The sequence below is a fragment of the Lepidochelys kempii genome, chromosome 1 (assembly GCF_965140265.1).
Source record: "Lepidochelys kempii isolate rLepKem1 chromosome 1, rLepKem1.hap2, whole genome shotgun sequence".
Lineage (NCBI taxonomy): Eukaryota > Metazoa > Chordata > Testudines > Cheloniidae > Lepidochelys > Lepidochelys kempii.
This window is the reverse complement of record NC_133256.1, coordinates 183,581,561-183,596,261: the sequence shown is the minus strand read 5'-3', so window position 1 is coordinate 183,596,261 and position 14,701 is coordinate 183,581,561. Positions and strand designations below refer to the sequence as shown.

Below are 14,701 nucleotides of genomic sequence, written 5' to 3'. Positions count from 1 at the left end.
TGGTACATTAGCTTGGCAGAAACTGCTTCGTAAAAATCCCTCATTTTTGAGGAAATTAAACTTCATGAGAGATTTGGTAAGAGATGCAATTTTACCAGAGAAAATACAGGTGTGTAAGTGAAGTACATGAGATCAATAGAAAAGTATTGTGGGTATGAAATGGAATGGCAATCCTGTTTTGGTAGCCTACATGTAGGATATGTGGGCACTTTACAGGGTGCTCAAAATATCACTGAAACTATCGTGCTTTTTAAATATAACTCCAATATTATGTGGTTAAGATGAGAGTGACTTGGGAATGCATATTTTGGACACAGATTTCCAAATGTTATAATAGCAAATGTTAGCAAGCACCAGTTTTCCCAGTTAAATACAGTAGTTCTTGTAGCCCGCAGATCTCATTATAGTATGAAAAGCACACTTTCAAGATGAAACATTATAAACTGTAAATGCCAAGTATTACTAAACTATCAATTACAAACTGAATCTGTGCCAGGGAATCAAGTTGCTATATGGCTGATGTATTCATAATTAACACTAATTGTGAAAGTAAAAGACAAGATTAATCCATAGTCCTGGTATTTATGAAGAAATTTTAAGACAGTCACATCTTTCTCCTACTCAAAATTCAGCAAGTCAACAGTATAGTAAGCAGGATACATTACTGATCAGACATCAAAACTGTCCACGCTAGCCAAGTAAAGACAAATATAAAAACAGTAAATAACTGTAACAATGCTATCACAGAGCAACATCTATTTTAAAAAATATTTGTTTTGCCTCTCTATATAAGTAGCAGCAAAAGACCATTGTTACAGGACAATGTTCTGATTCATTGACAATTTCCTGCTCTTTTCAAATGACAAGCGTACCAGGCTTTGAAAATTCAGATTTCTTAGAGTCTGAGCAGCAAGGGTAACAACAGAAGACTGAGTCTTTCAAAGACTTGTTCTCTTCACCTCTTCCTTCACAAGAGAAAAAAATACACAATATATTTCTGGAGCAAGTTACTGACAAGAGTGCATTCAAAGCTTCAAGGTGAATTTCTTTACAGAAATCAAGGCACTAAAAGAAATAATGGTAGCTTAACCACTTACACAATCTATCAGACATATCTTAAAGCCCTAGCAAAAGGATAAAATTTCCAAGAATAGTCATCTTTCAGGCTCTCTAATTTTTCTCATGCCAAAACTGATATCCACAAGACCTGCCACCATATGAGGCAATGTCTTATTAACCACTAAACCGGGGAGTGAACTGTCACAGAATTTTTCCACACAGTTTGTGTGTCATCTATCAAGGCATGTAATTTGACGTATACCTCCACCAGTATAGGTATGAGGTGACATAAAACTAAAGGACATGTTCTAACGATCAAGCGTTCAATGAGGGAGTTATCACAGTTATGTTTAATAAAGTCAGCTGGTTGTAGGGAAATTCTATGAAGACCATAGGAATAACTACATCCAGGTGACAATGTTAGACTTGTCTTTGTCTACAGTTGCTGTTAAGTCATGTTGTGTTTTGAGATGAACTGTTACTGAAGATAAGCCCTAATATTCCCTCTGAAACCCTCACCACTGATGTTCATTTAAATAAGCATCAATGACATATACTAATGCTTCTCACTGCTTTCTAACCCAAGAACTTAGAGCATTGCCTCCAAAGCTCATGGCCCTTGCTATCTATAATGGAAGGGTCATGTCTGGGATAGAAGTCCCAACAACTCATGTTGGAATGCAAAGCACTAATGCTGGGCTACTGAGTCAACAGTATATTCCCTTGCTGCCAATATTTTAATATTTTAAAACAGGTTACGAAACATTGGCCCAAATTTACCCATGCTGTTGGACAAAAAAGAATCAGGTTATATAATGAAAAACAGCACAGCTTCTGACTCTGCACTTATTAGAGATTCAGGAAGACTAAGGGTATGTCTTCACTAGCAACATTAAAGCACTGCTGTGGCAGCGCTTTAACATGGCTATGTAGTCGCAGCACCAGCACTGGGAGAGAGGTCTCCCAGCACTGTAAAAAAACCCACCCCACTATAAGGTAACTAATGTAGATAGTGGGGAAAGTCAGCAAGATTTTGAAGACTATCATTTAGGTGTGAGACATTCTCTTGCCATTTATTTAAAATTTCAAACAAACACTTACTTGTGTGTTTTAAAAAGGTAAACTAAAATTCTCTGTTCTACTTACCAGCTGTTTTTCCTGTTTCTCGAGGGCTGCTCGATCTCTGGTTATAGTCCTCTGTGTACCTCTTAACTCTCGATTCTGTTCCTTTATTACATCTGGAAAGGAAATATTTATAGTTGGTAAAATAATTCTTCAGACTGAATGCTTAACAGTATTGAAACATGTAATGAAAATCTGCAATTTATTGGATGATAGAAAACTTCCCTTCATTAATTTGATTTTTTATCATAAGAGTAACACATGCATCTCTTACTAGGACTATAAATATCAAATATATGCAATGATGTTAGAATATAAATTTACATGTCTGAAATACTATCTTAAATTTCAACACTATAGGCCAAGTTCTCCTTTTATACCAATGAAACCTAAGCGGCTTCAATGGAGTTTGTACCAGTGTAACTGAGAGAAGCATTTGGCACAAGAGACTTCTATATTCCATAAACATGTCTCTTTTAATCATGCAGGAAGTGTCAAGAACAACTTCCCCATGCAGAAAAGCATATCTCTAACTCCTATTTCACAGCAATATGAGCCAAGTCCTCCTTATCTCAGCCACCGTAGCCAAAATATTCAGTGGAGAGGTCCGTGAGGTCTGTGATGATAGGGTTGGGGGAAGGAATCCTCCCTTCTCCCGAATAACCATGGGACTGTTCCAGAGCTGCTTCAATAGAGCAATAGCATTGGTTCCCATTGCACCTTCTCTATAGAGTAGGGAGAAATGGCAGCAGCTTCCATAGATGTGAATCCCTTGGCTCTGTTTACCTCCTTCCTCACTGAGGTGCATAGAGACCACTCCAAAATCCTGCCCTTCCCCATAGCTGCACTTATTCAACTAAAAGTCAAGACACAAGGGATGGGACACAGAATTGCCTGAAAACTGGTCAAGTCTTTTATCCATTCCTGACACCCTCTTTGAGAGCAGCAATTCCATAAGGTAGTAATCCGACCTAAAAAAATATATAGCAGTACTTAAAAGATGTGCCTATAACTTAACCAAAGCTTAACTTAAAATTTAGCTAACATTTTCCCCAGCCATTAGGACAGACAGAAAAGGAACAGTGTTTAAGAACACACCCAAAAAATATAGCTTTGCTCCCAGCTGTTCAGTGGTCCATTTGGGGAAAAGTTAGTGGTCTTGCAATCCAATGCCTAGTTTTGGACATTATACACATAAGCAGCCTTAGAGAAGCTGGGGATGGACAAGGAATGACTGATCACTGAATTACCTCTTACTAGTCTCACCCCTTAGTAGGTGATCTGGGCATAGGAAGATTGATATACAGTGATGGAATGCAGCAGCTTGCACTGCTATTACACATTCTGTACCTGTTTTGAGGAGAAAGGAATTCCATTCCCAAAACTGTCAAGCCAGCAGCTTTAATTCTAAACATTACTTGAAAAGAAAAATTAAAGGAATTTAACAGGTGAGTATGTCTGCAACTGTGGCACCAATGGGGGCTGAGGTTTGAGAAAGCCCACTAAGCACCCCTTAGGGTTTCTCTGACTACCTGACACTTATACTTGGGAGACATACAGGCCTTCTAGGATCTGGTCAACTGACTCAGGTGAGCCCTAATGCTGAGTGCCTGTTAAGATCCCCTTCTGCGTATCTAAATGTAATACAAAGGGAAAATGGAGAAGTGCCCCATTTCCCTTGTCTTGCTAGGATTTTTTTTCTTAATGTATTTAAACTAGACTACCTTTAAGTTGAAGTTGATTTTGAGTACATATCAGTAATTTAAGAATCTTTACAAGCATATAGTTACTTTTAACAAAAACAAGGAATTTGGGATAAAGGTTAAACTTAGTAAACACCCCTCATATCTGCAAGTATAGAAATTTAGCACTGAACTACAAAAACTACTTTTTCAATACTCTGTCAACAATCTCCTTAGAATATCAGAAACTAACATCCATCCACAAAAGCCCCTTTTGTCATATCAACTACCACAAAAACTAGAATGTTTTACCCCTAATCAACAATAGGTGTGCCACGGTAGTATTAAATATCTATACAGATTTTTATACCATCCTCTTGCCATAGTACCTGAGCACCTTCCAGTAGGATGGGCACTTTCAGTAGTAAAGTGCCACACACAACAAAATAAAAGCCTATTTTTACACATTCAAAGTTAGACAAACAACATACTTCAGTCAATCTTACCCACTCATCATTAAAAGCCCAATCCTGTGAGGTGCTGCAGGTACTCCACAATGAGTACCTCACTAGTTTGGGTCTTATGATTCCATCTGCCAACAGATTATCAAAATGTGATTCGTCATGGAACTACTTCATCGTCATATACAAGCTCCCTAAGCCCAGATCATGAAATTTTAGCATGGGCATACAGAAATCAAAGGTTAGCATTATAACAAAACATCACACTTAATATGAGACATTTAGGAAACAAATATGAACAATGCTCTATTGATGACTTTTGTATACTGCCCCTACAAAGAACAGAAAATGACATCTGAGGGCAGAGACAGTACCTTAACTATCTTCCTTACAGGATAATGCAAATTGCTTTCACTTGGTGCAAGAGACCACTTTCTTCATACTATTGTTTATGTAGAAGCCTTATGGAATTTACTTGATAAAGTGTAAATATTAAAAGCAATGTATGATATAGAACCCGTCATTTCAGCTTCCATTAAAGATTTGTCTTCATTTGTTAGACTGCATAGGTCTTACAGTGAATATTAAAATCTACAGAGGGATTTATTCCTAAAGCAGAACTCCTTTTCCACTGTTGGAGGGACAAATAGCTCTCCTAGGTATAGGCTGCATACTCAAAGCAGCCTCCCATATTGCTCTAATTTTGCAGAATTCTAAAGAGTAAAAAAGTCAGCAGGTGCTGGAGTTTAATGCTATTGGGTTTCCTAACAGAGAAAAAAAAGTGCTTGAATATGAACCGAGAGTCACACGAGTTAAATTTGCATACCTAACATACTACAGTGTATTACTAGAATGAGGTAACTACCAATGGCAGTTGATTTTTGGTGTGGTTAGAAGGCTTCTTCTAGTCTATTTTATAAGAATTAGATTTATATGCTTAACTGATTTTAGCACTGTAAGACATGCAAACAAGTTTGGATTTGAAAACAGATTAAAAAATGATGCCCCTTTACAAGACTGTTAATCTGATTTAACCCCATAATAAATATAAAATTTGTTGTTTCAAACTCAAACCTTTAAATGTAACAAAATAAAAGATGAATAAGTTATTGAAAGTTGTGCTGTGATGAGAAATCAGGAACCCTTTTCAGGTTTATATTGTAAAGACAGGGCAACCTCCATCTATTAAAAAAGTCTGTTTAAAACAGTCTGAAAAGGAAATAATGTTCCCATAATTAAGACTACATCATGGTTTTGTATTCCACAAAAGCAGCCTAATACTTGTATGCTTCTATTTTCCTCATTTACTTGGGTAACAAGTGAAATGCAATCTAGACAGGCTCAATTACTGTCAGATGACTAAAGCATGAATAATAAGCAGAAACGGCAGCCATAGTCTTCATTTTAAAGCATACATCAATCTGTCTGGAAAAAGAAGAGTAGCAATTCAGATTCTTCCTTCCCAGATGTGCGAAGACACTGCAAGCCATCTAAGTCTGAAATTATTTCAGCAGTAATAGGTTCCAACAAAATATTTTAATGGAATCTTGAGAGGAACACACGCTGCACAAAAAGCTCATGCTCAATAATTGTTTTAAGCCTAAGGAGTAATTATGGGAAAAGAAAAGTGATATTGAAAGGGGCCATTTTAGTCATGTTACTGCTCCCAAGACCCCACAAGTAACATTTTCAAGAAACACTTTACAATGGACACTGGAGTAGACAGCCAATATATGAAAATAAAGCCTGACAAATAAAAACAATGTATTTTGGCCCAGCAGAGAAACAATGGAAGCAATTCAAGAGACAAGCATCAAGCATGAGCTCTGTCAAAAAGACTTTAAAAAGAAGACTTTGCTGGGGTGGGGTGGGAGGGGAGATTTAAAATTTAACTACACTATATATAGTTGAGTTTAAGAACACTGAGAAGAAATAGTAATGCAAATATATTTATGTATGAAACTAGCATTGATGTTTTACTCTACAGGAAATATTCCCTTTTGTTAGAAAACTTGCAAGGTAGAAACTGAACCCAAATATAATAAAGGCACTAGCATTTTAAACAAGTTAGAAGCCGGGGGAAAAGTCAGCAGATTCATTTTTTTTATATTTCTTCTACCGCAGGAGATTCTCAGCTACTTTAAAAGAACTACAGCAATAGACAAAAAGAAAAGGAGTACTTGTGGCTGTAGCTCACGAAAGCTCATGCTCAAATAAATTGGTTAGTCTCTAAGGTGCCACAAGTACTCCTGTTCTTTTTGCGAATACAGACTAACACGGCTGTTACTCTGAAACCAAACAACAGACAGTAAATGGTGATCTGATAACTACAGAACACCAAGAGCTCACAGCTAGACACCACTGAATCTGTAGCAATGTTTATTTGCTCTTCTCTTCACCAAACAAACAGAAAAGTGTTCTCAGAGAACAGAGCAACTTGTTTCCATGGCTCTCCTGATTGTTTAAGTTAGAAGTATTTTTGTATCACTTCGAACAACTAAATATATATTTGGTTAAAAAAGACAACACACAAAACCCCAACCCTCCTCCCCCAAACAGGGTTCTCTTTAGGTTCGACTTAACTATTATCTCGAGGCACCATCTTTAAGAGTCACCCCATGTTCTTAGGGACCATGCAAACATACCCCCAACACTGCAGCGAGCAAAAAAAAGTTCCACTTTTATTACAGACTTCCTTCCCCGTGTAACTGACTTATCAGCGGTCCCTGACGCTTTCAGTACGTGGGGAGGGTACGTGTGTGTGTGTGTGTGTCTCACACTCACTCTCTCCCACACACACACACACACACACGGCTTTAGATGAGTCACTCGAGGTGCACCTCCTTGTTTTCCGACCAGCCCGGCCCCGTTCTGCTCCGACACACACCCCCGGGACCGAGTCCCTGTGACCCCGGCCCGGGACGGGTGTGCGCAGGGGACCCGCCCACCCCGGGAGCAGACACAGGGAGCCCGCGGGCGGAGGGAGGCTCCGCTGGAAGCGGCCCCCGGGGCGAGCTCCGGCCCGCAGCAACAAGGCCCCCCTCCTGACCCGGAGGGAAACGAGAGGCGGCCAGACGGACCGACCCTGGACACAGGGCCCGAGAGCCGGACACTGACCCCGGCGCCCCTCAGACCGACCCGCCCCGCCCCCGCTCACCATCCACCGTCTTCTTCTTGAAGAGCGAGGCCATGGCGGCGGCGGCGAGCGCAGGCCGCGGGCAGCGAGAGCCGGACTCGGAGCCGCCAGAGCCCCCGCGCCGCACCCGGCGCCGCGCGTCCTTCCTGCTTCTCCCGTGACCGCCGGCAGGGGGGCGCGGCCCCGGCGCAGAGACCCGCCCCGCCGGCTCCGGCTCCGCCTCCAGGCCTGGGGGGGGAGCGCCCCGCCCCGCCCCCGAGCCCCCGCGCGCCCGCCCGCAGCAGCGCCCGTTGGTTCCTCGGCCCGCCCAGCGCCCTCCTCCCGATCCCCTCCCCCAGCGCCCTCGCTCCCCCTCGCCTCCCTTCCCCTGCCCCCGCAGCTCGCCCCAACTCCCTGCCCTCCCCCCTCTCCCCTCTCCTTCCTAACTCCTTTTCCCTCCTGCCCTCCCCCAAACCCCCCCCCCACCAGGCTTCACCCCTCGGTTTATACTCTCCCCACACACACACACACACTGAATAAAGCTTCTTGCCGACAGGAGAGCCTGCAAACCCGCTGGGGCAGAGCAGAGGGGTCTAGGGGGCCAAACAGCAGCCAGGCACGTTGGGAAAGGGCAGGTGCTGCTGGATCACTAGAGGGGGGTGAAGCACTGATCCCAGCTGAGCAGCCCCGGGTGATGAGCAGCCCAGTGTAAATGTTAGGGAGGGGGGTGCACTAGCGCCAGGCAGGATGGGCACAAGGGCGCAGGAGGAGTCAGTGACACAAACCAGGTTCTGTCTGATCAGCCAGACCCCAGAGAAAAATGCAGCCTGCCGTTCCCATAACAGTGGTCCCCTGCTCAAACAAAGGAGGTGTGTCTCGAACTCAGACATTCGAGCTGGGTCTGTAACCAGAGGATGGCCTCTGTATCAAGGGAGGCTAGGGAGGTGCAACTTTTTCAGTCACATATGTGGGGTGTTGGGAGGACTCTCATGTAGAAACTCCTTGGTGGCTGACACTTATGCCTGGGAGAGGCAGCAATCTGATTTACTTTGTTAAATAGGAAGAAGATGGAAGATGTGGGAGCCCCACTGGCAAGAGGTGGGTGAAGCAGTTGGAGCACTCTGGTGCAGTAAAGGAAGGATGGAGAATTGAAGAGGCGGAGACTTGCCCCTGGGTAATTTTAGAACTATCACTAAAATTATCAAGCACTACTCTCTCCTTAACACAGGGTTGCCACCCATCCCGATATTTTCTAGCATCATCTCAACTTTTGAATGGAGTCATCCTGTGACCCACAAAAACAGCTTTCTGGACCTTCATGGGTCCCTAAATCATTTCAGGGTTGGGAAAAAGGTCCCATGTCTAAATCTCTCACAGTACTAAAAAGGGGAGAGTGCTTCTCGACTGTAATGACATTGTGCTGCAAAATGAAGTCTTGAGGCACCATCACACTTCTTATTGACTTCTTCATTTAAACCTTAGAGTTACATTTTCTTTTAACACATTCCATTATTTCTCTCTCTCTCTCTCTCTCTCTCTCTCTCTCTGAGAAATGGTCCTGGTTGTCTTGGGACGTATTTGAATAATGAAAACACAAATCTTGGACTTTGTGGATTTTCACATTTTACATGTTATAGATTTCTATCTGTATACCTTTTCAATGGGTTTAGCTGTGTACAATTCAAAAAAGAGTTGCAAATTTGAGATATTGTCATGTATAAAGCTTTCAGGTGTATGATTTATAAACTCCTTACCTACAATGTTGGCATATAGATCATACTCTCAGATAATAAGATGTAACATCATATGAATATTAAATAAATGGAAGAAACAAACAAACTTAAAAGTCTGAAATCTTTACAAACACAAGGTAATTTTAGTTACCTTGTTCCTAGACATTGCCACACTTAAGATATTTACTAATTTTCTCTGATGAACTCCTATTTGAGGATCATACATACTGCAAGATATAAAATAAATGAGTATGGAGTACTTAGTAACAATGTTCTTGTCTTTCAGTGACAATTCACATCCATAATTCTTAATAACCTAGCGCATGATGTAGGATTAGTGTCCATCATGGACAAGCATCTCAGCATGTGACATAAAAGTAAAGGATCTTGGAGCTACTGTACAGGCTGCTAAGCTACTGATCTGAATAATAGCATGAATATACCTTCATTCCTGATTTTTTTAAAAAAAATAGTAGTTTCTTCATAGCCTTCGAAACAAGAAACATATTGTCATAATGCTGCAGTGAATTCCATCACTAGATCCAAACTTGCATTGAAAGAGATTTATAATTCATTTTCTAATTTTCTGTTTTCTAATAGCATAATCAAACAGACCTGCATAACCTTGCATGGAAATAATTTTTCTATTGCAACTTCACATTTTAATCACATCCTAACAATATACATGGATGAAGGCAGACATGCTATTTACTTTATGAAATATGTTTAATTTCCTGGAAATAATTTTTTTATTACAACTGACAAGTTTTCATTGTTCTTCACATGTCCAGGCCTTTTATCAGTACACTACAAGGTATCTTTAACAGTTTCCAGTAGGCTAGGGTTTCGATTGTGTGTAATGTCATAATCTCCTTGGACAATTAGGGATACACGATGAGGGGTAAAATGAATCATCCAGTGTACGTCCACATTTCAGTTTTCTTGCTCAATCCCTGCTAATATCCTTCCAATACTTAGAGTGGAAGCAGAGATACAGGAGTTTTTCACTAAGTTTTTATTTGTATTTGCATGCTGGTTATGAGAGACAACAAAAATAACTAACCAGTATATTGGGCCTGAAAGAAAAAACAGAATTTGATTTCAAATTTTCACATCACTATAATGAGTAAAACCAATACCTAGGTTTTGAACACTCAAGGATTAGGGGGGCTCATAACTTGGATTCAAATCCACATTTCCTGTTTGGATTCAGTGTTTAAATTTCTCCAATACATCAACAGCAAACCAGTTACTTTCTCTCCTTTTTTATTATTGACATTCATCTGTCTACACAGTTGGGTTCTCTGCAGCTGTGTATCTTTATCACTGGGTATTTTTAAACTAAACAAATTAGCTAAAGGAAAAAGGCAGGCAAAAAATATTTCTTCGGCACAATGGTTCTATTGTCCTGCTGTGCTAAGGTGAAGAAAGAGGCTTTAGGATTCTTGAGGTGGCTGCAATGTTTAAAGTATCTATGGGTAACCACTGATTTATTCATGCCACAAGCCTATGTGGTAGTATGTTGTCACAAGCTTTGTTGACATGTATGGAATCTAGATATAAGGAACACAAATAATCGGTTTAAAACACCACCTCCATTTTGTAAATCTAGGCCCCAGTTCAACAAAGCACTTAAGTATGTGGTTAACATTAAGGGGTAACTGCTCGTTCAATGCTTTATAGTAAGAAATCACACAATTATATGCTAAATTCTTGGTTTTTATGTTTGTTTTTCTTTTTCTTTTAGGAATATTGTATCCATGCTAAAGGACTTATTTGAAGACCCCAAAACTGGATCAGAAGCTTTCTCAGCCCTCACATGAAGGTGTAATTGTGTTGACTCTCACACAAAGAGAACATTTCTTCCATCTTTGTGAGGTATTTGAGTTAAATAGTTATTAATAAAAACTAAAGTTTTAAACTATCTGACTAAAATTTATTTCCGCACTCAGTAGCTCACCTTTTATTTTCTTGTTATACCATAAACAAGACCTGAATTTGTAATGTAAAAACAAGCAGGAGGAGGGGAAAAAAAAAAAAACCAAACCCAAAACATGTTAAAGATTTCTTTATAAATCATAAAGACAAAAAAGGATACTTTCACCCTCTCCTTGCCCATTGAAGGTCACCTTTAAAGCCACTCAGAGAGCAGTAACTCACCCGATGGCTCTATATCTGAGTTTCAGGAAAAGAGAAAGCAGAGATTGCTTATTATTCTTAATTGTTGGGTGCAAGGTAAAAATAAGTCACACAAACTGGTTTGGGAAGATGATGCAATATCCACATGCTAATTTGAGACGGAACACTTGTGAATCAGCCTGTTATAAAAAGAGGGTGGTGGCTGTGAAAGGCAGAGACTTTGCTGGCCGTTGAGCCCACAGACATAAGAAAACTAGAGAAGGAAGAGATAGAGAAAGAGCAAGCAGAAAATCAGGGGCAGCTGAATGAAAGAAAAGGTTAGAGAGTGAAATAAATATATTATTATGTATTATTTATACAGTGCCTGAAGAGTCAAGTGAAGAAATAAAAAGACGTGGTCCATGTCCCAAATAGCTTACAGCCCAAGTCACTAAGCCTGCAAATACTTATGTATGTGCTTACTTTGCTACCATGAGTAGTCTAACTGCAAGTGGTAATACAGTTAAGCACTTGCACGTTTGCGGGATTGTAGTCTAATGATGTTTAGGGCTCCATAACTGGTGATAACAAACAGTGGCAGGTTGGGAGAGGGAGAGAGAAAGGAAAGGGAAGACAGAGTGTTACAGTGATATGTGGTCAGGTCCCAGTTCAGCAAAACACTTAAGTATGTGCTTATTTTTATGTGCTTATTTTTAACTGCTTTTGCTCAATAATGTACTTAGGCGTGTGCTAAAAAGTTAAGCACATGCTTAGGTGCTTTGCTGAACTGGGGACCATGTGACTGTCTGGATGAGGTTTAACCATTGTTTAATTTATTTATTTACTTTAAGATGGAGTGGGTGTTCCAAAGTGGGGAGGAGCTGGGAATAAATGTAGAGGGGCTAAAGTTTGGGGGATTGGAAGGAGTTGGGGAGGAGAATGTAGGTATGTTTGAGTGCCAGGATGAAGACGGCGGGGTCAGCACCACGTTGGAAGAGAAATCAGGGGAGGCTCAGGGAGAGTTGAAGATTTGTGAGAGAGAGAAAAGGATGAGAAATTAGGGAGGATGGGAAGAGAGGGTTAACAAGAGCAGAAGAGGAGAGATAAAAGGAGTGAAGGGGAGATGGTGGAGGGGAAAGGGGTGTAAAGGAGGCAAGAAATAGTGTGTGGGGCTGTCACAGTTAAGCAATGCTGAGGCCACCAACAGCCAGGGTTCTGAAGTTTCTCTTGCCCTGGCCTTATGCAATCCATATTAACTTCATTCAAATTCAGTGCCTGTTGACCTTGAACTTGGTGAAATGGGGCCCCACAAGAAGGCCGTGATGTCATTTGCAGGCTCAGGGCCTGTAGAGCAGCACGTGGATACAACATCTAATAGCTTTATTTAATTAATTTAATACTAATTAGTGTAACATTTACATTTGAAAGAAGGGGAACTGTTAGGAGACCTCACCTTAAAGATAGATCACTGAATTTATTTAACGGAAAAATACCAAAGTCTTGTCACTAACATAATACTGACTGCTTGCTTGGTATTGTTTCAAAGCTTCCCCTACTTTGCTTAAAATTAAGTAAACTGGCTCCCATCTGTCTTCTAAGAACTCAAATAGTGTTGTGAACAGTTCATCACCTTCTCATCTTACAGATTGGACAGCTTCCCAGAAAAGAAATTTACAGTATCTAAGAGCTGATGAAAGCTCATAGGAACTAAAGCTACCAAAGAAAGAAAATATTTAGTCAAATGTTAGGGGCACCAAATACTCAGACATTAACCCATTCTTAAAAAGTAAACTTAAATTGGAAAGATAAATACTTAGGATCACAGGACCTGATTCTTTTCTTACTCCCACTGATGTCACACAGGAGTAAAGTAAAACCAGCATGAGATGGGATTTGGGCCAATAATCTGGAGTTCATTTATTTGGAAATTACATAGAATTTCAAACTAATTTTGGTTTATCTGAAAAATAGTATTTTAAATTATTGTTATAGTAATTTAAAGAGACACGGTAAGGTTGTTGAGCTTGAAATTTGATTGTTTTATTGACATCTATTAGCAAGTCAATGGAATTTATTAAATGTGTGTGTGTATGTGCGTACTGTCGGTATTTGGGATAAATGCTTAATTGCTCCTTTTTTTCTTTCTAAAAAGGAATCACAGACATGAGTCCAACATTCATTAGCAGCCTTACAATAACAAAGCAAGATGTGCAGAATGGAGGGGAATAAAAATTTGGGTAAAGAAGCATATTTAATTTTTTAAAAATTGTTTTCAGTGAATGCAATACTTGTGATAGTTACTGATTTGACATCTGTGGAGACTGAAGTCTTCTCTTTATACGCAGCCAATTGTGATGGTGTTTTCTGTAATGTGGACATGTGTCCACTAGAAACTGGTGTGAGACCCACTAAATTCACTTGAAATTCCGAGTGAGTACAAAAGTGGTCTTTAAGACAAAGATGAAAAATAACTTGATGGTTTAATACAGGTACTTCAGTTAATGTGGTCTGTCAACAATGCTCTGTGATTTCTAGTTTTTTTAATGTATGACTCCCCTGTTCATTTGGGCCTCACTTCTGCAAATCTTTATGCATTTGAGTAGGTCTGTTGAACTCATTGGACTATTCAATTGCATAGAGTTACTCATGTGTATAAGTCTCTGCAGGAATGAGATCTTGGTTTCAAAAGTCTGCCAACAGCTTTCCTTCGTGAAAAAATAATATTTTCTCATTGTTTATGGTATGTGGACAGTGCAGTACTTTATAAACAGTTTAACAGCCCAGTCCACTGTGTAGTAGTTTATTTTAATACTCGCCTCTTTTAATATTAATAAGAAAGAGAAACTCTCAGGTTGTAAAGTGCACTTTCTGTAACCTTCAATTTGATTACAAGTATCTTCCATTCTAAAAGAGTAAAAAGAAGAAAAATCCTTTTTAAAGCACTCCATTGTTCTGAACAAGGAGATTTAGTTTACCTTCAGCAACCAGGTTCAGTAGGAAATCATATTTCTGTAGGGCATTTATAAAATCAAGGGTTATATTTTTAAAGGCATTTACTTGCAAACACTATGTCTTTAAATGACTTTGCCCAAGGAGAAATGTAAATCAAGGGTATCACCTAAATAGGCAAATGCTGTTATATTTTATCACAAAGCTTCAAGAACTCCTTAAGGCATCAAGTTTAAAAAAAGAGAGTGAGATTATGTGGGGGATATTTATTATTATAAACTGCAAAGTCAACAGGGACTGCTGCTAAATGCTCTTACAATCATAATAGCCTATCTTGTGTTAATTCTAGCCTGAAGCTCCACGACTCTTTATGTGCAGAGATAATGGGGGTAAAACTACATATTTTTGGTTGAGCTGCAGATTCTTCCCAACCATGTCAAACAAATTAAGCAGCCTTGCAAA

At 39.8% G+C, this 14,701-nt stretch overlaps 1 protein-coding gene and 1 long non-coding RNA gene across 3 annotated transcripts in view; one reads left to right on the top strand and one right to left on the bottom strand.

Moving 5' to 3' along the window:
• The window catches only part of CHMP2B (charged multivesicular body protein 2B), a 32,679-nt gene extending 25,014 nt beyond the window's left edge, over positions 1–7,665 (bottom strand). The window contains exons 1-2 of one of the 2 annotated variants that reach the window (XM_073304167.1): positions 7,482–7,665; positions 2,206–2,297 (exon numbers count right to left, since the gene is read on the bottom strand). In XM_073304167.1, coding sequence (XP_073160268.1) covers positions 2,206–2,297; positions 7,482–7,515 — 126 coding nt within the window. In that variant the 5' untranslated portion in view covers positions 7,516–7,665. The remainder of the gene's footprint in view (positions 1–2,205; positions 2,298–7,481) is intronic. The other variant, XM_073304176.1, reaches the window with a different exon arrangement.
• Positions 7,666–8,209: 544 nt separating this feature from the next.
• LOC140905412 (uncharacterized) lies at positions 8,210–14,066 on the top strand. Its single transcript, XR_012156847.1, has 3 exons — positions 8,210–8,613; positions 10,920–11,050; positions 13,443–14,066. It is a non-coding gene; the product is annotated as an uncharacterized lncRNA (long non-coding RNA).
• Positions 14,067–14,701: the final 635 nt, after the last annotated feature.